The following is a 27,462-nucleotide window of genomic DNA, read 5'->3' as shown; positions in this document are numbered from 1 at the left end:
ACGCAGATGCTATCTCATTGAAGCTGAGAGTGACAACTCTCACTTCAATTGGCACTCTTGGCACTCTCGGATTCAATGAGATGACATCTGCTTCCAGCTCAGCTATTTACTAATCCTGGCTGATAAGTTCTAATGAGAACAAAACTGCAGTATTTGGATTTGATAACCGGGCTGTAGGTATTTGCATGTAGTGATAGATATATTTGATACCGAAAATAAAAAAGTAACATGTTTTGAAAAATTATTTATCATTTTTTGTTTTTTTTTTCAGTAATGTAAACTAAAGTACTTAATCTATTTATGTAGTTCTTCTCAAAAGCGGAATATTAACTTTTGTCACATATGGTTGGTAAAACTGCTATAATCTTATTTTAAAACAGAGAAACGCAGTGTAACTCTTACAGTAATAGTTTATTACAAAATTAAACAATTTAACTTTTAGAGCAATTGCTTTTTCCGATTTTTAATGATAATATACTAAAACTTAGAAGCAATTGCTTTGCTCTTTAATTAGGTAACTTAAACCCTTTAAACCCCTTTTTTAATTATTAACTGTTTCAATTAATGAGCTCTTTATTGCATTATACATTATTGAAAACTTGAGTTACTAAAATATATGGTCTGTTTCATAAGAATAAGGAAGCTTAATTGACCAATATATATTTTAATAGAATTTTAGACGCCACATTAAGAAAGTAATAATAAAACTAATTAGAAAATTGTAGTTTTTCAATTATTATAATTTATACTATAAAATTTTAAATCTTAAATTAGTTAGGTCTTTATTGTAAAGTGTAATTTTTTAATATAATTTGCCAAGGTCTAGGGCTTATTACACTATAGTAATTGGAGTAATAATTTTACTATATAGATTTGGTTTCTAAATTATCAAAATTTTTGATCATAATATTCTATTCATATAAAAAAAATCTTAATACTTTATTATTTAAAATTTTGAAGCCTAAATTATGAGAACATCTGCAACACTAAAAACCTTAAAATTATAAATTAATAAAAGCGATTTCTCGATTATTTAGAGTCTGAAAAATATTTAAATTAACTATTATAAGCAATACAATTACGAATTATCTCGTATTTGGAGTATAAAACGTAAAACCATGTGTTTCGATGTTAAAAAAAAATTAAATTAGTAAAACTTACGTTACAGTTCAATAGTGCAGATGTAATTTAAAAAAAAAAATCTCACCACTTTCCGGTGACTGCTGAAGTGGTCTGCTTGGCACTGAATCGTCTAAGGCTCCTACATCGGATGCGGAAGACCGCAAGTTTTTATCTTTTAAAAGAATAAGAATTAAAATTAAGTATGCAATTTTAAAGTGAGAAAAAAATATAGCTGTTCTACTTTTTACAACCTTTTTTTAAAATATAATTTCCAAATCAGAAAACAATTGAAATAAAAAAAACGCAAACCAACGTCTCATCTCTAAAACTGTTCTGTTTATAAGGTCATCAAAAAAAAAAGTATCTCAAGCCTCCCCCCCCCCTAAAAATTTTTTTAAACACAGTTACCTGGATATATTTATTGCAAAAGATAAAGCAATAATTATGTTAATTCTTAAATTAAAAACCACCGTCTGCGGTCCCGGAGTTGTAACATAGATATAATATTAACTAGAAACACAACGAGAAACCGGATCCAAGGCGAAAAGCTTATGCGCCCAGCGGATGAGATGTAACAACTTGTGGCTAAACTTTTGCCCGTTTAACTAAAGATTCATGCATTCAGTGGCTCAATTGTGGCTTGTGGCTACACTGCAACGAATAGATCAATGAGTTATCTTTCTTTTCATACAGCAGGGTACGTTTTTGCAGTCCAGTGTCATAGATGTCTGCCGTACGAATTGGAGTGAACCTGAAACAACTGTCTGCTCGTCTTCGTCTGTGATGAAGTACTTCAGGTGAAAGAACAAGTGGAAATCACTGCGGGCACGTTCATTACTTGGGGGCCGGGGGGTGATTAAAAGCAACGACAAATCTTCATCATACTTTTTACAGGTTGTTTCACACTTCGCACTTCAAATTCCCCAGTACGTGCCACTCTCTGTGGTTTCATCAGTTGGATGGGAACCAAAAGACAGCTATGAATTTCTTAATTCAGAGCAGAAATCGAGAAATCCCTGTTTCAGCACCCCTAGAGGTAGTTTCCCTAGGAGAATTTTGTGACCATAAGCATATTTAATGCCCCCCCCCCCCCAGTCACCATTAATAAAAACAGTGGGTCTTCGACCGGCTAGAATCGAACCCAAGATCCTCCGATCACAAGTCCGTTTCCTTACTGATCAGGCCACTACGGCCCTGGAAGTGGATGGACAACTGTGGCAAACTCGCATCAGTACGGCCCATACTTTCTATGACACTGGAATGTAAAAACGTATCCCGGGAACAAGTATTATGAACATGTAAATGTAACTTTGTTGAATAAACATTTCTAGGTAATTCTTGATAGTTTATCTCTTTGGAGAAGTATAAACTTCTTTTTCTAGTGAGCCTCATTTTTAACTATTATCCACCATTTAAAATTACATGCATAAATAACAAGACTTCCAATTGGTCAGCTCTCAATTAGCTCCACGTCTGTATTCATGAATTATATGACATTTTTAAATCTTTGGTTTTGTTTATAACGTTAACTATTTACTTCTCATATTATTACTTCTATAACTTCTCATTCTTTTCATTTCACTGATTTTTTTAAATCTCAAATTATTTTAGCCTATTTTGTTTTTATTTTTTTAAGTTTTGATGTATCTGTGATACCAAACAGCTAAGTTTTGCTGGTACACCAATAAATATAAGAATTAGAAGGAAAAAAAATGTTTCTTTTTTTTCTTTCTTTGCAAGCGAAACTAAAACAGCAATTACAACATGTGAGTTCTGTTTCAAAAGTAAGAAACTTCAAACAGTAAGTTTTAATAAGAAACCACTTTAAGGTTAAAGTTATGTCTTATCGTTACACGACGTTAAGAGATAATTTTGGAGGAAATTTAAAGATTAGTTTCACGAAACTGTCCGCTTAAGAATTCATTCTCAATATTGCTTTAGCTTTTTCTTTCTGAAAATATTTTGGTCTAGATAGATGTCCTTAATAATAAATTGTTACAGGAGGTTCTTTAAACTGAAACAAATCATATTTGTCAAAAGTGTCGAGCTAAACAAATAGATTGTCTAACAAGTTTGAAAAGCGTGTATGAAGAAGCTGTGCTACAAAAATAAATAGCATCAATCCAATTATTGTACAAAATGTGGGGTAGTCGTACTTGCAAGACCCGATTTAGAAATTTTAGGACTGTAAACACGATAAACCTTTGGGGGCCCCCCTTGACTTGCATAATCGAAGAGACCTTGCAGAGGTTTTCTTCCCCTAGAAAAATGGCGTACCATAAAAAAACGGATGCTCCCCCCCCCCTCCAAAAAAAATCAGTGGTGCACTCTGCATCATTGATTTTTTTAGGTTGTGATCCCATTGACATGTACACGGTTATAGGCTGCAATAAACCGAGGGTGTAAATATATTATGTTTTGATAAAGTTACTGAATACCTTGAAAAAAGTCTTTTCCTTCCCCAAACCGTCTCCAATTGCTTGCAAAAAGATTAAAAATTCTACCTTTTGGGGGTCCAAAAATATTTTCAAATGTCCCCAAATTATCCTTGGAAAGCAAGTGCTGAAGCTATTCAATTTCTGAGTCAATGCATTTGTAATTTGAAACTTACATAAATAAACAATTACAAAATATTCAAATATCTTGAAATATTGTATATCAACAGAAAAAAATAAAAGCCTTAAGAAGTAATAGTGCATTCGGTACTAACATGGAGTGACATTTGAGTGGTCTCATTTCTATGCTAGATGTCACTCCAGATAGTTATCTCACTCCATACGAGAGAGTTTTCAGCTGAACTAATAGTCTTTTTAAAACAGAGCCAACAATAGCAATTTAATTTTTAAGGGGTCTAAGGACCTTTAACCTTCAAAATTTTTGACTTTCCGGAAAAAAATATATGTTTTGCATACTTTAAATCTGAACAATTTGATACCTTATTTATTATCATACACAAAAAACTTTTCAAGTTATCGTAAAAATGCGTAACCTCTCCCCATGGAGATTTATGTTAACAGCAGCTGTTTAAGAGTCTTTTTCTCAGGTGCCGGTTTCTTCGGTTTTCTCGTTTTGCGCGCATGACATCTCAGAAAGTTTCTTATAAATTTCCGTAAAACTTTTAATGTATGTTTATCTGGTTTATATTTATGACCAGAACCTAAATTTACTTATTCTTTTTAAAATTATTTATTTCTTTTTTTTTTTTTTTGAAATTTTATAAATTAAAATCAAAAATTTCCAAAATTTTGGGCAAAAATATTTTTTGTTTAAGTATTAACCTTCATTTTTTATTAAAATTTAGGTTTAGATCATAAAAATATACCACACAAACATGCATGAAGAGTTTTACGGAAATATATAAGAAACTTTCTGAGATATCATGCGCGCGCACATTACGAGAAAAACCGAAAAATCCGGCACCTGAGAAAAAGACGCTTAACATAAATCTCCATGGGGAGAGTTTACGCATTTTTACAATAACTTGAAAAGTTTTTGGCGTATGTTAATAAATAAGGTATCAAATTGTTCAGAATTAAATTATTACAGCAGAATAAAAAATATTTAGAAAAAAACTGTAGGACAAAACAAATGAAAACATTCATTATGAATTTTTTTGGGGGGGGGGGCCCAAGCTAAGGGGCCTCAAAGCCCGTGCTTCATTGGTTTACACTGAAATTAGGCCCTGCGTACTTGATATCAGTATATACACATACAGTTCAGTGTGACCACGGAGCTCAGACTATGATTCCACCACCTCTATAACTCTTGCCTTTGAACAATGTTAGATGGATGGTAACTGATGTGTTGCTCCCGACAGATCAGCAGACGCTTTAAATCGTTCTTCAGTCAATGTGGACTCGTCCATAAAGCAAAACTTAATCAGCAAACTACGAAAGCCTGAAAATTGCTTATTTTTCTCCCTCATTATGCCTATTATTTTTTGAAAATAAAAAATGGTTTTTGCATCAATTTTATTCTTTTTTTTTCCACTTTTGTTATTATTATTCATTAAAAACATTTTACCTTAATATTTTTGAAACATTTTAACGCTTAACTTTACAGGGCCAATGCATGTATAGAATTAGATATGAGTCATTCCATTTCAAATCAGGCAGGCAGGTATGAAAAGTGTCATATGTCCATCACCGATTTTTTTGAAAAAAATACAGTAGTTACAACTAAGGGACATATGAAATATCCCAAAAGGATTTTGCAAGAAAAATTCTTTTTCTTCAGTTACAGCCGATTAAAATTCTGCACAAAATCCGCCATTTTGGAAAAAACCGGCAAAACACTCCATTTCAAATGGACATTATTTCAAAAGTATTTAACCTATTTGAATAATTCTTTTTTCTAAAAATAAATAAGGACCCATATATCCTATAGACATCGTTTTTGAAAGTTTAGTTAGGTTTTTTGATAAGGAAAAAAATTTCCTTATCAAATTTTTTGTCGCGAAAAAACTGCATTTTTCCCGATTTTATGATTTTTTTTTTCCATGAAAAAAAAGTTTTTTTTACTATACGGAGATGGCAGTCTAAAGCCCTTATATGATAGTTTCATAACATATTTTATTATAATCCTTGGATGCATACAGCCCCGGAAATAAAATTTGAAATTTTGAAAATTTTCAAAAATTAGCGTTTTTAAAGTGATTTTACTCAAAAAACCCATTTTTTAAAAATCTAAAAATTGGCTCATTTGAACCCCATATAATGTTTAACAAGTGGGTAGACACCGCATCCCGTATTTTTTCCCATAAAATGTTTTATGATTTTTTGAAAGTGACCTTATCGCCCATGGCATGCATGTAAAATAAAAATGTCGAATAATTTCAGTAACTGAAATTCTGGTTATATTAATGCCTAATTAGGCATTAATACACAATAAAGGTTGCCCCTACAATAAAGGTGCCCTATATCAGGAACAACTAAAATCTTACTAACTTTTAATAATATATCAGTAACAAACCGCTGTTGATGACCTAGTTAATTCGTCTTTTTGTAAGACTCTGTGTGTAGCCTTTAGATAGAAGAGCCTTTGGTGATTATATTAATGACTAATAGCTACGATAATGATGTACTTTATCAGTAACAGTAAAAATCTATATTTTTTTTATAAATATTAGTTTATTTTGTCTCCAAAGTTATGCATTCACCGTTACTTTCATATGCAGCAACGAATCATATTTTTTCTCTTTCAATTTTCTTTCTCTTCAACTCAATTACGCGACAGGGGAAACCATCAAAGGGAAGAACAATACAATGCATTTGAAACGATTAATTTTAATTTCGTGCTTTGGTTGACATTGGCGAATGTTGTCACATAATTTTTGGATCCTACCTAGTATGATTACTTTTATACGTAAGAATATGTATACTAAATTCATACCGCAAAACTCACTTGTAGTTTAAGAATTTAAAAAGCCCATTGTTTTATGAGAGAAATAATTAATTGAACATGGTTGTAAGTTGAGGTAACCAAACAGATCTCACCAAAGGTAGCTATTATAGCCAGGGATCCAATTTCTAGCAAAAGAAGGTCAGGATCCCTATAGTCTTCAGAACTTATTTTTATGCTTAAGTGGCCTGAATTCGGTCAAAAATACAAAAATTTGAGTGAAACAAATTAGGAAGTATGGGATCTCAGCTCCCATAACAATTAGGCGCTGATCAGCAGAAAAATATGTTCATTTAACGAAGTACAAAAACACGAATTGACTGGGTCATCAGAAGCGGTTTGATACTGCTACATTATTAAAAGTCAGTAAAATTTTGTTTGTTGCTGATAAAGTGCACCATTATTGTAGCTATTAGGCATTAATTTCATCAGATTTTCAGTGACTGAAATTATTAGAAATTTTTATTTTACATGCATGCCATGGGCGATAAGGTCACTTTCAAAAAATCATAAAACATTTTATGGGAAAAAATACGGGATGCGGTGTCTACCCACTTGTTAAGCATTATATGGGGTTCAAATGAGCCAATTTTTAGATTTTTAAAAAATGGGTTTTTTGAGTAAAATCACTTCAAAAATCGCTAATTTTTGAAAATTTTCAAAATTTCAAATTTTATTTCCGATGCTGTATGCATCCAAGGATTATAATAAAATATGTTATGAAGCTATCATATAAGGGCTTTAGACTGCCATCTCCGTTTAGTGAAAAAAACTTTTTTTTCATGGAGAAAAAAAATCATAAAGTCGGTAAAAATGCAGTTTTTTCGCGTCAAAAATGATTTTTTTTTCTTTATCAAAAAACCTAAGTAAGTTTTCAAAAACGATGTCTAGAGGATATATGGGTCCTTATTTATTTTTTTAAAAAAGAATTATTCAAATAGGATAAATACTTTTGAAATAATGTCCATTTGAAATGGAGTGTTTTGCCGGTTTTTTCCAAAATGGCGGATTTTGTGCAGAATTTTAATACGCTGTAACTGAAGAAAAAAAATTTTTCTTGCAAAATCCTTTTGGGATATTTCATATGTCCCTTAGTTGTAACTACTGTAATTTTTTCAAAAAAACCGGTGATGGTCATGTGACAGACCCTGCCTGATCTGAAATGGAATGGCTCATATGTCGATTAGGAAAAATAAAATGCACTTTATTTACAACACTTTATACTTGAATGAATACATCGTAATATTTACGCGCATTTAATTTTTAACTAAAAAAAATACTGATTCAATTTTTGGTACTTCCCATCTAGAAAATGAATAATTAGTACATTTTGTTTAAAAGAAATATTACACAATCTTTTTGAGTCGAAAGTAAAAGTACTTTGATTAGTTTTCTTGGTAAGGGTAAATAAATTAACCCTGTGTCCTTATTTGTTCTAATTCTTTTATTAATTGCTCAGAAGTTTCGTTTAGAACGTTCTTAAAAGAGCATCAAATTTCGTTTTTATAAATACTTTAAGCAATTAACAACTTAAATCAATTTATCTAATTACACTAAGTTGGTCTGCTAATTGCGTAATTTGTTATATTACCCTTTCTTTTGTCTGAAAATGCAGCAAAAGAATGAATTGTTTTAGGGTTTCCAAATAACAGTAATATTACGATTGCTGCCATATCCATGCTTTCCATTTAGTATTTATACTGAATGGATAAAAATACTCAAATAATTATGATTTTGACTGAAAAGGAATACGTCATTTTCCGTTTCAGTCAAAATATATTGCGTTACAAAAATATTGCCATCATTTAAAAGAAAGTCACACCACGATGAACTCATCAAATTTGAACATAAAAAAAATCATCTGACAAAGTTTTTTAACTGACTTTGTCAGATAAAAAAAAATGAAGTTTTTTTTTTCTTTAAACAGATTCAGGATGTTAACAGAGGTATTGTCAATTAGGGTCGCGTCTGAGCAATGCGTAATAAGACGATGTTGAAAGCAGAGATTATTCACAAAACCTGACCACGGAATCACACAAATTATGAAATGACTTGAAAATCGCCTGTCATGGTATGAAGAGGGAAAGTTGTTTCTACACTTGAACGAAGCCATTACCTGTTTGATGATATTTTGATAGTTGAAATTTTAACCCTAACTCCAGTGGATTGATCATAAACTCCAGTAGATAGCGTTCATTGTTTTGGTTTCTTCGTTTTCCTAAAATGAAAGTCTTACCAGTAAAACAGTTAAGTTACCAGTTAGAATTCAGCCTTGTCACAATAAAGCCTTTCCCTGTATGTTAAACATTACCGAAACATATTATCAAATTATCATTCCGTCACGCGAGTTTCATTGTTTAAAATACGCGGGTTATTTGATCATCGGCTATTATTTGTGTGAGGATGGGGGGAGAATAAATAGATAGCAATAGAAAGAGTATAGGGCAGGGGTTTCCAAACTTTTCCAATCCGCAGCACCCTTGGGACAAATATAGTTCTATTATTTCTAATATATGTATTTTGGTACCGTGAAAGACTATAATTGGAGAATGTCGACATTTGCTGGTGATTCCCCAGAAATATTCGGTCTGTGGCCGATATCCTTGGTTTGTGAATGCTGATATTTATCGGCTAAAGTCGACATTTACCAAAATCTGGACTTTCCCAGTGACTCATACATTGACTTTTCGCCTCTCTTTGAAGCAGTCCCGCGGCTGCCACTTTGGGAACTGCTGGCATTGTAAAACATTTTTATGACTCATAACGTATTTATCCTCTCTAGTCCGTTACTGAGACCTACACTGTTAAAAAATATTTCTTAACATTGAGACAAAATCGCTTATTTTTGAGACCATCACTTACTTAAAATGGCTCCGAGACAATTTGGTTTAGAATTGAGAAGCAAGAGTTTTTACTTTTGAAATGTATCATGTTCTCATTTTTGAAATACCGCTCTACTCAGAAATAAGCACAAATGATATCATTTCTGAGAGTAGGGCTGTTTAAAAAATGAGAACATATCGAATTGGTTTGAGAATACGAATGTCTCAAAGACAAGCACTTATTGTACCATTCGTGAGTATGTATTTTGCTCGCCTGTAATTCTTGCCAAGCTAAGTAGTCCATGGACTTATTCACACTCTTTGGGGGGGTTTAGACAGTCGGGACTGACGGTAGCTGAACTGAAGCTAATACACTTTATAAATACGCTCAGTTAATCTTTAAACTGGGAGCTAAAAATATTTTTCACAAAAGTGAGAACTCTGCTGTGAGAAACAGTGAGCAATTCAACTCCCGCTTTCCTTTCTGCGCATGCGTTATTTTCGAAATGGTCTGCTTACTTTAGTTTAAATTTGACAATGACTTATTTCTAAGTCAAAACTACTTGGAAAAAATGAGGGGATAAGAAGATTTTATTTCTAAGCAGATGAGTTTTTACAGTGTAAGGTCAGAAGGCTTACGGAAAATTCCGGAAAACTTGCCAAATTGAAAGACTTTGGGAGAAATTGAAGGCACCATGTAACTTGCATGAGGTAGAGCAGCCACCTGCAGAGCAGATGTCTTCCACATCTCGTTGAAACTAGATAAATTTGGCGACTTTTCATAAAATGTTGGCACATTTTAAGACCTCATAACAGATAGATGAAGGCAAATAATGTATACTTCCAAAAACATACTTTACTCTCTCTCTATTGTTGCTTATTAATTTTTTTTCAGTATTATACTACCATATAGTTTCCTGATAAGTAACGGTATTGAAGTTACCCACAGTGTCAATTTAAGTTTTCTAATACGCGCATTTTATTCAGCATTCTGCATTAATAGCTAAGTTTGAGGAGTTATTTCTTCATATATGTAGCATAGATACTTCGCCGTGGGCCACCAAGCCATTTGTTTATTTATTTTATTTTAACGAAGTGACTAAGAGGTCAGCTGGCTACAAAAAGTCTAAATCCTGGCTGATCTCAAAGAAAGTCACTATTTAGAAATGTGTGTTGTTTAAAAACAACTCATGGATGCTGTATGCATTCTGATATTGTGTAGGGTATGTATAGGGAAATGTGCAGGGCATCAAATGCGGTAAGAGTACAAAAAAACTTGATACATGAAAGGAAATTATTTTAGCTAATTTTGTGGTGAGATGTCCAAAATGCTTCAACTTTGAAAAATAATGTTAAAATATCGAATTTTGCGTCAAAGAAAAATCTGTTTCTTTTTTTTTTTATGAAGGACATGTCTAAAAGATAAACTTTCAACTGACATTTTTTCCAAACAGAAAAGAAGAGTTTATAAACCACAAGAATGGCACGCGTTGATGGATGTTGAGCAGTATGAGCTCCGCCTCCGATATGTGCTTGCTAATTTACTTGCCGTGACGTCTGGTGAATTAGACTCCATTTTTGTCCAAGGATAAAGCTTTGATCATTTTAATAAACTATCTACTTGGAGATTAACTTTGATTTTTTAATGGTCCTTGGGTCTTCAATTTTTTTTTTCGAGCTAAAGTCCAGGACACCGTCAATTTTTTTAAACTTACTAATAGTATTATGCTGTAAAAGTTTTAGCTTCTTAGTCATTTTTAAGAGAATGCTCAATGACCCCTTAATTTAACATTAGCCGTATACAGAAAATGCTACAAATTTAGAAACATTTAATTTCCTCAGATGTATGCTTGTAAATAATTATTTGAATGCAATGTATATGAATATTACTAGTGTACATTAGCATTGTTTTTTCAGTTTAATGTATTTTTTTAACCCCCTCCCCATTTGCATGAAGTTTGGGGGAGGGGGGTGAGCACCCTCTTCCAGTTGAAATAGGAAGCTAAAATTCTTCGAGTATATTACTACCCACAAATCTAAAAATACTGAGGGGTGTCCCGTTATTTAGGATAAACTTTTTTTACATGTATTTTTGAACGACCCTAATGGTCTTCTACTACTACTAAAGGTAATTACAAAATGTTAAAAGTACTCTACTTTAACCACGAACGCTCAGCATTTAAAACGTTATAATGTATTAAGCATCGTACCCAAACTTGAAAGCGATGTAAGTGTCTATGAAAATGCGCCATTTCTTTGCAGTGTTTAAACTTTCAATACGTGGACTTATTATGTCTATACATTTTTTTATAAATCATCACTATAATGTAGGTTTTTAAATAATAATATATGCGAACTAATGCAAAAGAAGCTTAATTTCTACACTTACCTCTTAACCTTGGCAAATAGACTTCGTAATGTTGTGTTACTTTAGGAATGGTTGTAGGAGGAGGAATTTCTAGAAAAAAAATTCGTTAAATATAATACAATTTTTTTCCTGCATCTGAACTGAGGTATAAAAACTTAATTCGTACGAAATTCTGAAACTGATTGGAGACAAAGTAGCAAATAGAGGTTGGTGTTATGAAATTATCTGCAAGTTTGTCTGCTAAGCAAGTACCAGTTGACTATCATTTTCAACTAGTGGGGTACAGAAAAATTGAAATTTCTTACGTAATATCTGCAGGCATTGAACCAATCTACCTGGAGCCCAATATTTTAATAAAATGATACATTGTTTTGCATGTGGGACGCCTATGGACAAAACGGCAAAACGGTGGAACAAAAAAATCAAAAAATTAGCATAGAGGTATAATTTTGCCTGCATTGTGTACCTTGGGCACAGCTTTTCCATAGGAAACTTTTTTTGAGCTATTTGAAAGAAGTTTCTTTTAAATTAATTTGCAGAAATTTCAGTTTTAAACTTAAAGGGGGAAAAATTAGAAATGAAGCAACTTTTACTTATTTGTTTCTTTTTCTAAAGCTTAAAACAATAAGTCACTGATTTTCATCGAAACCATTAATAAGAACAACATGGCGAGGTTGTTCCAAACTCTCGCCTTATCCTTTTCCGATTTCAAACTGAATTCCCGTTATGTAACGGGTTGAACAAAGATTGAGATTTTATAATATGGCCACGAACCAGCCTTCAGTACTAATAGTTTAAAGTTATTAAGTTAAATGGAAACACTGAGAAATATATTTAAGTAATTTAATGTACGGTTTAAGTGAATGTTGTCAATCTTCTGGAATAATAAAAAGGAATCACAAATGTTGACATTATCACCATTAAACGGCATTCTTATCGATATAAATAAAACAAAGAATATGTGTATAGATATATGTGTGTATGTTTCTATGTTCCCTATACAAATCCAGAGTTTTCATCGGATCTGGACCAAATTTGGCAGGAAGGTACTTGGGTACAAGAGAAGGAATCTAGAGGGGTTTTCAAAAGCAAAAAAAAAGTACCGAACAGTTCAAATTTCAATTTTAAGCCCCGAAAATGGCATTAAATGGCTTTTTCTACCCGAAATAATTATCCGACGAGTTCTATTTTGGCGCCATTCAAAAGCCCGCGAAAAATACCCATGAGGTTCATTCTTTTCCTTCGAATCGCAAAAAAGGGTGGGGAGGGGGCTGTAAAATCAATTGTAAAAAAATTAAAAAGCATCATTAAGCCAAATGAAATAGAAATTTTACGTCGAAAATTTATCGTTTGCGTGATCTCATTTTAAATTAACGTGAAAACAATTCTGAAGGCTGCCACTTTGCCACTTTTTTTTTCTCGACTGTGACTAAATAAAATTTTGTTTTGGTTCATAATATTTTTCTTTGAAATTCATAATCCTTTTTTTTCTCTAATTGAAGCCTGATTGTTGAACATGCGTCACTTGACAGAACTTTTATTTTCGAGGTAGACCATGCAAAGTCGGACAATGCAGCTAGTATGTAAAAAAAATAAGAAAATGGTTATGTTTATACTCTTAGCCATTGACATTGTAAATAGCTTATAAATATAACTGACTTTATTAAGCAGAAAAAAAGGAAGAAATGTAACAATGACAATTTGATATTCAAATCATCATATCTAGAGTGCTTCTTTGTAAAATCATTTTTTTAATGTCAAAGCCCTTTTCAAACAGAAATTTAGACCCTATAAACTTAGATAGAACTTATGATCCTGTGCATCTTAACATCCATGAAAAAATGTTAAAGCTATTGATATGGAATTAGCATGAAAAGAAAGGAGTATAAAATGAAAAATACATGTTGAATTAAGAATAAATATAAAGTTTCTGTGTTTCTGATATACATCAGAAAAAAATTGCATACTCCTGAGTTTCGTAGAAAATGCTCTTTCTTTTCATAAGGAAATCGTATTCAGTCATATGTGCACAATCGTTTAAATTCTTAATTTTTCTTTAATTTTTTAATGTTAATTTCTTTAGAAATTGTACTTTTAAATTCGTTTAACAAGAGCTGTTAGTATAGGCTTTCTGTTTGCTTTTAGGGATCTTCTTTTTAATGAAATCGTTTTCAGAGAATTTTTCTTCAGCTAGATAGCAAAGAAAAAAAATTAAGCGAGGTTTGTGTTTGTTTTTTGCGTGTACCCGTATATATTCCAAAGCATATCCAAGATTTGAAGAGTAGTTTCAAACAAATTGAAGATTCCTCTTGCATAAAGAGAAGTAAAACGAATTGAAGAACTTAGAAGCAAAAGGACTGTCAGTGACAAAATCAAAAATATGAAGATAGTAAATACAAGTGGCAGAAGAAGCTGCCATTTATTTTAGAGCAAGATGGTAATAACTAGTAGTTATGGTTGATGCCGCTATACACCATAATTTAGAAACACTTTTGAATGAAAAATCATCGGGGCTTAAATTTTCATAAGTTTTGCACAGAATTATTTTAATTCCCTTTACACCCTTATGATTCTTAATGTCTTATTTGTTTCTTCCTTTTTTTGTGATGCACAAAAAAATGAGCACAAAGCATAAACACATAATAGTATTTTTAACTGACTTCAAAAAAGGAGGTTATGATTTCGTCTTGCGGCTTTTTATGTATGCTTTCGTATTATTCCAAGACTACTGGACCGATTTGAAAAATTCTTTTTTTGTTTGGAAGGGTATACTTCCCAGATGCTCCCACGGTAATTTGGTCTGGATCGGATAAGGGGTCCCGGAGAAATCCAAGAAACTTTGAATTTCACACGTTATGGATACGTAATCCAGCTTACGGGAGCGGACGGAATACGTCTTAGATCACGCGGTTTTTCCGTGACCGGAGTATTTTTACGGTAAAAGTTTTGCCTTCATCTTGAACGATGATAAATCTCGCGGCATATGGATGATTAATTTTCGCCGCCTGTTAATATTTACTTATTGGAGTTACTAATGCTTTACTACGTAGAAAATAAGTAAATTAAATATATTTTGCTACTTTAAAAATTGAATAAATTACCTTAATTGTATTTAAACTAAAGTAACTTTATTCAGTCACTAAAATGTTTTGTTTTTTAAATATATATTTCAGTTATTAAAATCAGTGTTTATTTTATAATTGTGTGTTTAGTTTAGTTGATTTTTATGCTGAAATTGTAAAATTAATTTTACTTCTAGGTTTGGGTAGGAAATAGTATGTTAGTGTAATCGGTTATTTTTTGCTTTTTTTTTCCTAAGTGTTTTTGAAATCGTTTTTTTTATTTAAAAGTAATTTATTACAATTACTTTACTCAATGTTTACTAGTTCTTTCCAAAGCTGCATCGCGTTTCTACCTCATCCCTACTTTACGAATTTGTCTTAGTCATACTTCTGATGCCTTCTCGATCTTACATGCCTTTTTTCCCGCACGCAAGCACTTAACATTTTATCCATCAGGCCGGATATGCCTTAAAAGTAGAATGCGATTCTTTGTTATGCTCTTTTTCCTGTGTGTTCCTATTTCTTACAAAATGAAATCTTTGTTTTGCTGAGGATTTTCAAGATGAATCTGCAAATAAGTCAGGAGAACAAGCTTACAACATTATATTTGTCAATATGACCCACGTAAAACGCTTATAAAAATACGAAGTACCATTGATTGAAGCTTTCATTTTTACTATTACAGACATTTAACTAAATAGCAAAGCAATTACGACGTAAATTTAACCGGGTAACTTAACTTCAAGAAATTCTTTGAACTACTTTTGTCTGACACTTGTTCAGAAGATTCCAACGATAAATGTAATGTATGATTAGACGGCACGACTATTAGCTGATATCAGTTTGAATATGCGTTTCATAAAGTTTTATTTTTTTTAAACATCATTTTTGATTTCTCTGTAATAAATATGGCATAAACATTAGTACTTACCATACAGTCTAATGAAACCCTCCTTTTCACCAAGAGTATTCTTCGCCACACATTTATAAGAACCAAAGTCCTTTTCTTCCAGATTTTTAATTTTTATCTTCATATCTGTCTTGTATCCTTCTCGCTCTTCAGTTATGACGTATTTCCGGTCATTGAGAAGCATTAGCCCATCATTGCGAATCCATGACGTCAGAGGAACAGGTGAAGCCTCTAATCTACATTCTAAAGTGACATCTGTACCAGATGCTGCTCCAACCAGTTGATTTGGAACTCGTATTTTAGGTCGGACTATAAAAAGAAAATTTCTCATCTTTTTTAACAACAGCTGGAACATTCATTGCTGAAAAATATACAGACCTCCCACATGTGAAACTTTTACCTATTGCAAACATCAAAGCACTTATGTTTAACAATGCTTGTAACTGATTTTCTACCTTTGAAAAATTGTAAACAATTCATTCTAATTTTGGATATTTTCCAGATTACATTGTTTTAATGCAGTTTTACACATATTCTGTTGATATATATGACGCTAAACAACTTGAAAAAGCATGATGAAATATCATCAATAACTTAAGAGTTTGCACAAAGTGGTAAGGCGTTGGCCACGTACGCGTGCGGTCGTGGGTTCCGAACCTGCTGTTTCAATGGTCAGTTTAAATTCTAGCTTACTAAGGCTGTTGTGCCAAAAAAATCTAATTGAGCAAAAATCGAATTGTCAGATGGTAGCTTTTCGAGATTCAAGAAAATTGTCTGTGCCCATGTCACAATTTGGCTCAGGCACTTTCGGTCAGTTTTAGTTTAGATTTGCATCGTAAGAGCACAGTTGACGATACACTGGTGGAAAACTCGGCATCAAACTTCCTTGTGTCATTGACCGCCGCGCCTCAATGGTGGCACGAAAGAAATTGGAAAGCACAACATGGTGTCACACTTGGTCTAATATTGGCGAAGGCCTCTTACTCAGCCCCGTTGGGAATAAAAAGGCGGGGGGGGGGGGCAGATAGTAAGGGTAGTCGGATATTCTATGTTTCAGAATTCAATTTAAATGCTTGTAAAATTAAAATAGTAGCAAGCATAGTTTCTTGTATTTTGAGTTATTTCGAATAAAGTTAAAAGAAATACAGTGCATACAGTATTATTTTGAATAAATATTAATAGAAGTATTAATACTAATATTTATATTAATAGGGGAAAAAAGCGCATTAGATTAGAATGCATTTATTTAAAAACTAAGTAAAAGGGTCAGTCTTATGCAAAGAAAATAACTTGAATCCACTTAAAATATATTAGTCATTCAAAACATCTATACATTTATTTTGAGCTAGACTTGTATTCTATCTTTTTTGCAGCTACACAATATATTTACGAAATGGATAGTGAGTTCTTTAAAATCCTTGATTAGTGTAAACGTCATTACCAAGGATGTCTTGAAATTATTTGAAATTTCTTAAACGCTGTATATGTATATTTAAGCATAGTAGTACTATAAATTACAAACTTCAACTAGTATCCTTATAAAAAGAAACTGATTAAAATGTATCGTTACAGCTCTTGAAACATGGTTATGAAATCTGTCCAGAACTGCTCACATCATTATTCCTCTGATTTGTGTATGTGTGTGTGTGTGTGTTTGTGTGTGTGTGTGTATATTGATACTAGTTATAAGCAGACATGATAGCAACATCTCTAAAGTCTAACTTAAGCAATTATTTATTTTCAACAAAGAAAACATGAGCGTTTATTTCAGAACCTGAGAGCAGAGTTTTTCTCAGTATTCAGCGACAAGGAGCTAAAATAAAAAATAGGCTTCAAGACAAACAAACATATGATTAATGGTAAAATCTAAATCGATATCGAAAAATGCTGAAAATTAAGATGTTACATGCAATCTGAGGACTTTATCCTAGAAAATATGTTACAAATCTTCATTAGCTGAAATGTAAGAATTCATTCTTTAAAATTGAGCTTTTCCCCCAACGTAGGATCCTAAACTAAGTAATACGTAGGCTACAGACCTTCTCATAAATATGCGACGAACATTGCAATGTCGCGCTGTTCCTGCTATCACATGCAGATACATGTGTACTTGTTTTTACTGCGAGTATGTAGCATTTTGCAGTTGAGTTTGTGAAATATATTGTTACGTTACTTAGGTTCATTCCCCTCTTTCCGTTAATGGCTATTTTACTTGCATGTACTTTTAAAATACAATTTTAAAAAGAGTTTATTTAATCTTGATTAACGTATATAAATAAATGTAAGTGGTATAACTACATACATGTAAAAAGTGAGACATAGCAATGTATCTTTTTCGCCAACATTATCCCAAAAGGGATAAAAGAGATTAACAAGCTATTTGTATTCTACTACCTTGATCATAAAAATATTACTATTAACTCCAAATTTTTTTAAAGATGTTCAAGAAGTTTGGAAATTTAAGATTATGTTGTTTTTTTTTAACTTTTAAAATAATCCTAAAATTTGGTCATATTGCAAAGGATTAAGTGTTATAATTGATGCTAGTTTTAATAAATAAAAAAATATTTTGCTTAACAGCGTATGTTGGAAAACGTATTTTTTGGTAACGTTTTTTTTTTTTTATTTTTTTATTGCCCATTAAAAACGTTTTAGATTGAAGCTTTATGAAACACTAGCACAACAATCCTATAATGTCGTTTCTAAAGATGTTTATTTGCGAAATAGAAGGAGACAGCTAACAAAAACTACTCAAACAAGATTATGAAAAATATTATTCTAGTTAGCCATGTATGCAGAAATGTGTCGTTATTCAGGGAAATGCAGTAGCATAGCAAATATAAAAACTCACAATTTACTTGCAACATTATTCTTTTGCTGACTGACGGCGGGACACCATTAGCAGCAATACACAAATAAGCTCCCATATCCTCCCTGGAGACTTGACTAATGTTGAGGTATTCGCCTTCAACTCTCAAAGCTATTTATATGAATATAAGCAGAAAAAAAAAGATATGTTAGACACGCAGTTGGTAAGGGAAAGTGCGGATTATCAATTATTTCTATTACTTCGCATAACAAATGTTGCAGTGAGAAGCAAAAAGATGTAAGTGGACTATTTATAGTTTTGTGAAAAACGCGTTTAAACTTCAGATACTAGGTACACTTTCATTGAAATTTTTCATAAAGCCTTCGGTATCGAAGCACCTACCAGGGATACTAGTTCTATCTCTTGCCTCAAAGCAGAGGAGAGGCTATCCTACCATTTTTTACAGGTTCTCTCAAAAATTTTAATTATCATTCTTATATCCCTTTGCTTCTCACTGACTCAAATGGCATTGCATTTAGGGGAAGGTTGCCGTCAATGAACCACATAAAGGTTTTCGATTTTGTAAGAAGGGAAATTCAACTCAAATTTCACGCTAATTGTTGGAACAATATCTCAGTATGATTCCCTTTTAAAAATAATATTCACTTTCTTGATAAATGTACACAATAAAGAATGGAAATTAAAAACAAAAATTTTAGCATGTGGTTCATTCATGGTTACCGGTTGCTATGGATGGACCTTCGAGTTTCCATCGATGAACCACATTCTCAAATTAAAAAATACTATTTGTAACTTACAAACCTTTAGGATATTTATTACAGGCGATTAATAAACGCTACGAATAACAATACGTTATTAAAAAATATATTTATTGTCTAAAATGCTTTATTTTCGGATAAGAGGAATATAAAAAAACCCAGACTCACATAACACACAGCTGTTGTCATCAGACCTCGTTCACCACTTGATATTTTCCCAACCTGTGCAACACTGCTCTTAGCTAATATCTTTTCAACCTCTTTTGAACTGTGGAGAATTTTGTTAAATCGATTTTGAACATTTTCGTTCGACGCAATATCGTACTTGCTCTCTAAAATGCCAAAGAACTTATTTACCGTTTTATTACTGAAACCAGAAGCTTAAATCTCAATTTATCAGATAATATAGTACTGACAGACTTTCTGTCTTGAATAAATCTGTGGGACATGTGTTTTTTCTCAGCCTCTTGAAAGGCCAATTACTCCAAATTTTTCGGAAGTAATTCCAAAAACGTCTTCTCTAGTTTCAAATATGATTCGCTAATCATATCCCTATTTCGGAGGGATTATTTTCTAAATTTCTAATAAGTGACTAAGGTAACAACAAACCGATTTTTATCTTCCATGTGACTGTTTAAAGATGCTTTCAGAACTCTATATTGTCGGCAGACTTCGTTAAGGTCCATCCTACCATTTCTGTAAGCTACTGTAGCACGTTACATACTCTCACTTGTCTACTGGCCATATATTACTAATTTTTGCATTTTTTGGAACAGCAAAAGTATTTGAAACTGCATTATTATGTTTTGAATTTTTAATCAATTTTATAAAAATTTTTATTGAAATCATAATAAAGTATAAGAGTTTTCATGAATTACTGGGATTATTTTTTTTTTCATTTTCATATTAATTTTAAACCAATTGAGCAATTTTCAAAGGTAACAATTGAGCTAAAGTTACAACAATATTTAAGATTCCCCATGAATGAACCACTTTGTTAGGTGGACTTTTCGTGAAAACATCTAGTGGTCCAATGATAGCAACTGCGTCATTTTGAATATTCTTATAGGTGTTACTGCTGTGACAAATCATGATGAAACATGAAGTATGGGAAATTGTACTCGAAAAGACTCTTTTAAGTTAATGTTAACTCTTCATTGATAATTGATATTCAAAGCATTTAATAACTAAATGAAAATCTCAATAATTGGTAAGATAACGGTAGAAATCTTTTCTGACCGATTAACAATATGATGAAATAATTTTCGCTTTTTGATGACTCTGCATTAGACTGTTTTCAGACAAAGGAAGGTACTAAAACCGATTACTCGTCTGCTCAAACTCTGGTACAGGAAATATTTTTGCTGTCTAGTCATGGAACCGGTTCATTGACGACATCCTTCTCCTATAGTTGCCAGACAGAGGCAAATGCTTCAAATTTTCGCATTTATAAAAAGTACCACTATTTCTTTCACATTGAATTTCACTAGCAAGCATTTTTTTTTTTTTTAGTTGGTGGTTTAGTATGTTAAACTAAGATAACTTTAAGCAAAAAATCTTGAAAAAAATTTCTTGTAATGACAATAGCAATGCTATGTCTTGGTCAAACGTTTAGAGCAAATGAGTTTTTTACATTTCTTTGGTGACAACTTCTTTATTTTAGCAGGCATTACATGTAATCGTATCACTGTCCTCTTAAAGTGAAAACATATTTTAAATTTACTTAGGATGTAAGTATCTCACACAATTATATGCAAATTCAAGTAAATTTATGCCAATGTTTACATATTTTTTTCATTACATTAACGAATTTTATTTCTACGAGTAGTTATAAATTATTTTTTTCTATAATCAGTTTCTACTTTTAGTGTTAACAACAATAAATATTATTATTAAATATTTTGCATGTCTAATACAACACCGCAGCAAGAGAATAATTTTCGATTTTGAGTTATATACATGTCCTGGTGCATTTTTATTAGTTCTATTGAAATGCAAGCCGGCCACAAACGAAAAAAACTAACCTTATTTCTGAGATGTGTCAGAGTTTAAGCTAAGGCACATTACATTTAAATTAATAACAAAAGTATCAAAATTCATTATTTGTACAAATGTGCTCTCGTCTTAATTAATCCTTACATAGATATCGAAAAAAAGAAATAAAAGCATTTTTTCATAGAGAAAGAAAAAGTTGATTATCTCCTTAGCGCATAACAAAATGTAAAATTTACGTGTGATAAAGAACGTTGGTTAAGGATAAAAGTTTGAAAATAAATATGTAGCTTGCAATATCCCACATAAGTCGCACCTTGAAGCAAAAGAAGTTGCTAAATAAATTTTAATGATTTTTGAGCTCTCAAACTGTAACCACATTTCACACAATAAAGCATAGTTTGGCTGGCGAGTCGGACTTATTATCTTGACTCATTACAATGTTTTGCCTTAGTGATGCATTCTGAATTATAGTCTGACTCTAAGAGATCCATCTCTCTTGGTTAGACAACAAACTGTGGTAGACGCTTTTTAGTTTAATTTTACGCATCGTCTCATTGTTTTAGTGTAACGTGAGGTTTTGTAAATCATACATTTCAGTAGGTACACTGCAAAAAAAAAGCTGTTGTTTTTACAGTAAAATACTGGCAGCTCGCATTCCAAAGAAAAACTGCAAAAATTACAATTCTAAACTGTAAAATTTGCAGTAATATACTGTTTTATAACAGACTTTTACTGTGAAATTTACAGCGATAAACTGTAAAATTAGCAGTAATATACTGCTTTTTAATAGAACTGCCCTGTAAAACTTACAGTATCTAACTGTAAAATTAGCAGTAATATACTGTCTTTTAATGGAATTGCCCTGTTAAATTAACAATGATTAACTGCAAAATTAGCAGTAAAATACTGTTTTTTAATGGAACTGCCCTGTAAAGCTTACAGTATCTAACTGTAAAATTAGCAGTAATATACTGTTTTAGGAATGACTTAACCTGTAAATTTAACAGAGATAATATGTAAAATTAACAGTAATATACTGTTTTTTAACGGAATTGCCCAGCAAAATTAACAGTATGAAACTGTAAAGTTAGCAGTATTATGCTGCGGAATCAACTAAATTGCGCCATAAAAGCAGCAGTAGTATACGGTTTAAAAAATGATTTGTACAGTAAAATTAACAGCAGTAAACCATAAAATAAATAGTTATCAATTTTTATGCAAAAGGGTTTTTTCACCCTATCATTGTTTCTTTTCATAGTCGAAATCACTGCTTTTACAGCTGAAGAACAATTTAGAAAAGTAAAGCAATTGATTTTGTATGCAAGTTGTAGAAATCAGCCTACATACGAAATCGGTTCCTTTTCTAAAGTTTTTCAACAAAAAAAATAATGAAAAGCGGCTATGAAAAGCGACAAGTAAAGAAATATAAAAGCCTTTTACATAAAAATAATTAACTGCTGTTAAATATATGTTTTATTGATATTTTCCTTGCACACAAAACAAATACCTGTTAAAGAAGAAAAAGTGGCGCATTTTCATTTATATAAAAAACTTTTAGCTCTATTGCAAACTTAAAAATTTACAAATAGAAGGAAATTGCAAAATATGGTCTGAAGCTTTATTTTCAGAACAGTTATAGCGTTTTCATAAACCAAACCTTTTTGATCCATGAAGGTATTAAAAATTAGAAAGTTTTTTATACATAACTGAAAATACTACATCGTATCTTCACTAAAAGTACTTTTTTCACTTCCAGCATTGAGTTGCTGAAATGTGCAGCATAACGTGGGAAATGTTTTGCTGTATGCAATCCATTAAACTTTTAAGCTTATTTTAACTTTATACATGCAATTCAGTGCATTTATTTTTCTTTTTCTGGTAAAACAGAATATTTTTATGGTTTTCTTTTTTTAATGTTATAAGTTGCATATGGACCTACTGTATTTCAGAAATACTAGTAACAAATCAACTTCTTTTCACACCATATGTGCAGTATTTAGACTGCACAGAATGGTTTTTATTGTAAACTGATTATTATAGATTAGATAATACTTTATCCTATTAGCCTTTTAAAATTTTCATAGATGAAAACAAATATATGACGGTTCAAAATTCCAAAGCAGAACAAAACAGAAACAATTTTTCACTTAGTATAATAAAATCTGTCAGGTTTATCACTACTAGTATTAAGTTAAAAATTGGTTTTACTGCTCCAAAAATTATATAACTTTATGTTCTGTTATAATGTTTTCATGAGAAAAAACGAAACATTCACACCAATAAAAATTGACAAATTATTTTATTTCGTATACATCACCTTTGAATATCGATTAGTAGTTTTTACAGTGAAATTGTAGAAATTCATTTAAAATCGAATGCTAATTTTTTCAAGGTCAGCGTTTTTACATCACAAACTTGCTTCTTCTTTGTGACACCTTAGCCGATTTCGGTGCCATCATTAGAACTTATATTATGAAAGCATCTGTCAAAATAAAAAATTGTTAGAATCTCATAAAACTTGTGGACATCGAAAAACATACATGGAAAAATCAAATTACGTAGGTATAAAAATACGCCCTAAAATGATTAAAATTATGACTCTGAATGATCTGAAATTGCCTTGGGAGTTGCTTTTATTTTGAAACCTCTCAACATATACCTAAATTGTAATTGAACCTTTTATTTCAGGAACCAGTTAAGCGCTTATGCTGTTTTAAGGAGAGAAAAAATTTTTTGGCAGCAATTTGCAAGCTAAGCATTTGTAACGGTGGTTATTAATGTCTAATTAAAGTAGACTTAATCTGGATACTTTACATAAGAACTCAAAAAAGAAAGAAAATAATATCTTACATTTTTTTCTTCCATACAAAGAAACGCACTTGTACTGGTTTCTGAAGTACAATTTAAAGAAAAATCCTTTTAATTTTCGGCATTTTTGAAGGATTTTTAATTACATATGAGACTGTTGATTAAGAATAATGTTTATTTTATTTTTTTTTTTTTTTTGATCGGCTAACTGAAGTGATCGGGAGAGTAACTCCTTCTGTAAGTGAAGAATTAAAAAAAAAAGCAGCGGAAAGTTTTCCGAAATGGGTCTAACATCTTGGCCTAAAGAAAAAATTAAAATGTTTTAAGGACGATACAACTTGAAACTAGTCTCTTCTTATAATAGGCTCTAGATTATCGAATTGCAATATGTTTACTTCAAAACGAAAATAAGGATAAGGTAGAGAAATATTTTTTTAGAAAATGGAGCAAGGTCGAAGTTTAGGACAACCAATTGGGAAATATTGGGGTATTCATTCAAAACAATGAATACTGTATCTAGCCTCTTTTAGTCCCCCCCCCCCCAAGTTGCTACAGTAGCATTGAAAATCGTAGATGTTTTTACTTTCTTTTTTTTTTTGTAACCCATATTCCGTTCCAACACTTGTTAACAGATCGAGGTATGTTCAACTGATACCAGCTTCATTTTCTTTTTCTTTGACAGCTGCCCATTATTAGAAATTTAATTATATAAAAGAAATTTAATAGCATTTTAATCCATAATTGTGTTATTATATTGTTAAAATTTAATTTTTTGGAGATTTTTCCTTAAGTTCAAAGAAATCACATTGAAGAGTCATTTGAGTTGAAATAAAATAATATCGTAAGAACATTCTATCTTATATATGTCTTAATATTTAAGCATAATTTATGATGTTTCATGTATATTCTATGTCTTTCAAAATGGGGAAGCCCCCCGCCCCGTCACCCGTTTTGAACAACTGTCGATGTCCCCATTTAAGCCACCAGCGGCTTTTTGTTTTAAGTGGCACTTTTTTTGCGAGGATTTAGGCAATTTATCTTTAAGTTTTTCGGAATGTACCTGAAATCTGGAAGAAACAATTCTATATTCCCAAAATCAAAATGGCTTAGTTAAAGTAAATTCAGCAAAAAATGAAAATTCGGTCAGAAAAGTTTAAAGTTTTCAACAAAATAATAAATCGTCAAACATGTCAAAATAGAGTAAATCTGGTAGGGCCAGTTCTAATGATTAAGGAATTGCAAGTCCACATTTGGCCCACCGTCCTTGTTATAAACAATGCTATCCTTCTTGAAAATGCTTTGCCGGAAGACCGCACCACTTTTAACTGTAGATTTAAACATGTTCACATTTGCAAGTCTGAATATGCGAAGAAAGTATCATACGCTGTAATACATCGTACTTTTAACATTCTGTTTTGGTTCCTTCGATTTTAATAACATGTAAAAACAAAGAATCAGTGTTCCAAAATTTACTGGAAAATTAAAAAAAATAATAATGAAAGAAATTTACGTCTAATTTAGCTCTAGCAACAGAAATTTCTATATTCCGGTGATTCTTGAAGTGATAATATTCAATTACCCGTAAAATATAATATTGAATTACAAATTTAAAAAATTCAGAATTAAATAAATTGTATGACCGATCACATTTTAATCAAAACAAAATAAAATTGAGTTTAACTTCTTCCAAAAGATAGTTCTTGATTGTAACATAGAACCTGACAACGGGCCAAAAAAATCAGCTTCAGGTGTCCAATATGGCACGCAGACCGTCGAATAGGCTTACGTGGCTAAGAACGCTTTAAAACTCAAAAGCATTGGTAATTACAAATTACATCCGAAAACACAAAAATATAAATGAAAAGAGATACTTATAAACTTCCGTTGCCGGCATTCATGTCACAAAGTGAATTATCGCACATCGTTCAGACTAGAGGCTTATTTGAAATTCCAAGCGGAGCACAACCGCGAACTGTTATCTTGATAAAATGAGACAACCATTATTCCATTCAGTTCTGGTCACAAGTTACGTAGTTCTTTACATTTGCATACCACTAAAAATAAAGAAATGATATTGCATTAGTGAATAAATTTAAATGAAGTAAATTCAGGCGGCTAGAATGAAATTTATAGTTTAAATTTTTCCGAAATACCTAACCGCAACCATATCACCAGGCACAAATTCAAAATGAAATCAACTACAATTGTTTTTCCTTCGTGCGCTGGAGGGACAGTAACAAAATATTCGCTAGCAAATTTCCCCCTTCTTGGCACGCCAGCACACCAAAAAAAGGAAATACATTAAGACATGAATAAAAAATTAAAAAATATTATAGTCCATCCGTTTGTGTGCACAAATTATAGCTTAAACATAATGGAATAATTGAGACATTTCAAAAAAAAAAAAAAAAAACTCTAGAAAAATATGTCATTGCAATTCAAGCTTTACGTAAATTTTCCCTACAGAAAGGTTTTGTGAAACAATCAGCTAAATTATTTTTAGTTTCTCAACAAAATTTATTCCAAATTCATTTTCATCAATCAAATTCCGTAGGAAATGGTACCCCACATCAATCTGCTTAGTTCTGCAATTTTTTCTTGCAGAACTAGAAAAATCGATCGCAACTAGATTAATAGCACTCTATACTGTGACAATCAGTCTAAAATACTGAATTCTTTTCGCGGCATTTAAAATTCTTTTTATTCACATAACTTCCTTAGATTGTTCACTAACTGAAATATACTCTGCTTCTATCGTTGAGAGTGCTACGTATTTTTGTTTGAATGTACACCATATTATTCGTACCCTATCCAAAAACATTACAAGCGCCCCCCCCCCCCCCCGGCATTATATTCCAGTCGTCTTGATTTGAGGCGTAATCTGTATCAGAATAAAAATGATTTATTCAGTTTACAGACAAAATTTAGATTTCAGGGACCGACAAACCCTTCAGGTTGTCTCACAAATCTCTTCTTTTAAATCCGCATATAGATACGCATTGCAGACATCTGCTCGGAAATGGACCCAATGTAACTTATACACAAAAATTGGAAAGAAAGCCTCAACCAAAGGAAAGGAAATTACTGAAGAGAACACTTGCGAAAAGTATCCCCCCCCCCAATAGCTGGTTGTTACCTAAAATTACCAGTCTGGCCTTGAAGCGAATTATTTCGTTCTGCTCATCTGTTCTGTTGCGTTTTGCCAATCTTCCCTTTCTGGCATTCTCAAACTTTGTTTCAAATTCGAAGGAATTACATCTTTGGAAATGTTAGTTTCTAGTTTACTTGAATTATCCCCCCTATCTTCATCAGAATCTGATACTTTTCTTGAATTATCATCAGAAATGAAATCAAAATATTTTGGGTCATATTCAATGTTATTTTCAG

General features: G+C 31.8%; 1 protein-coding gene across 1 annotated transcript in view; it reads right to left on the bottom strand.

The window, feature by feature from the left end:
• The window catches only part of LOC129223851 (lachesin-like), a 143,753-nt gene that overhangs the window by 6,487 nt on the left and 109,804 nt on the right, over positions 1-27,462 (bottom strand). Inside the window, exons 5-8 of the mRNA XM_054858213.1 lie at positions 18,536-18,664; positions 15,706-15,993; positions 11,734-11,802; positions 1,208-1,294 (exon numbers count right to left, since the gene is read on the bottom strand). Coding sequence (XP_054714188.1) covers positions 1,208-1,294; positions 11,734-11,802; positions 15,706-15,993; positions 18,536-18,664 — 573 coding nt within the window. The remainder of the gene's footprint in view (positions 1-1,207; positions 1,295-11,733; positions 11,803-15,705; positions 15,994-18,535; positions 18,665-27,462) is intronic.

This window comes from Uloborus diversus, chromosome 6 (genome assembly GCF_026930045.1).
Source record: "Uloborus diversus isolate 005 chromosome 6, Udiv.v.3.1, whole genome shotgun sequence".
In the NCBI taxonomy this organism is placed as follows: Eukaryota; Metazoa; Arthropoda; class Arachnida; order Araneae; family Uloboridae; genus Uloborus; species Uloborus diversus.
Note: the sequence above shows the minus strand (reverse complement) of the source record. Positions and strands in the feature narration are given on the sequence as shown.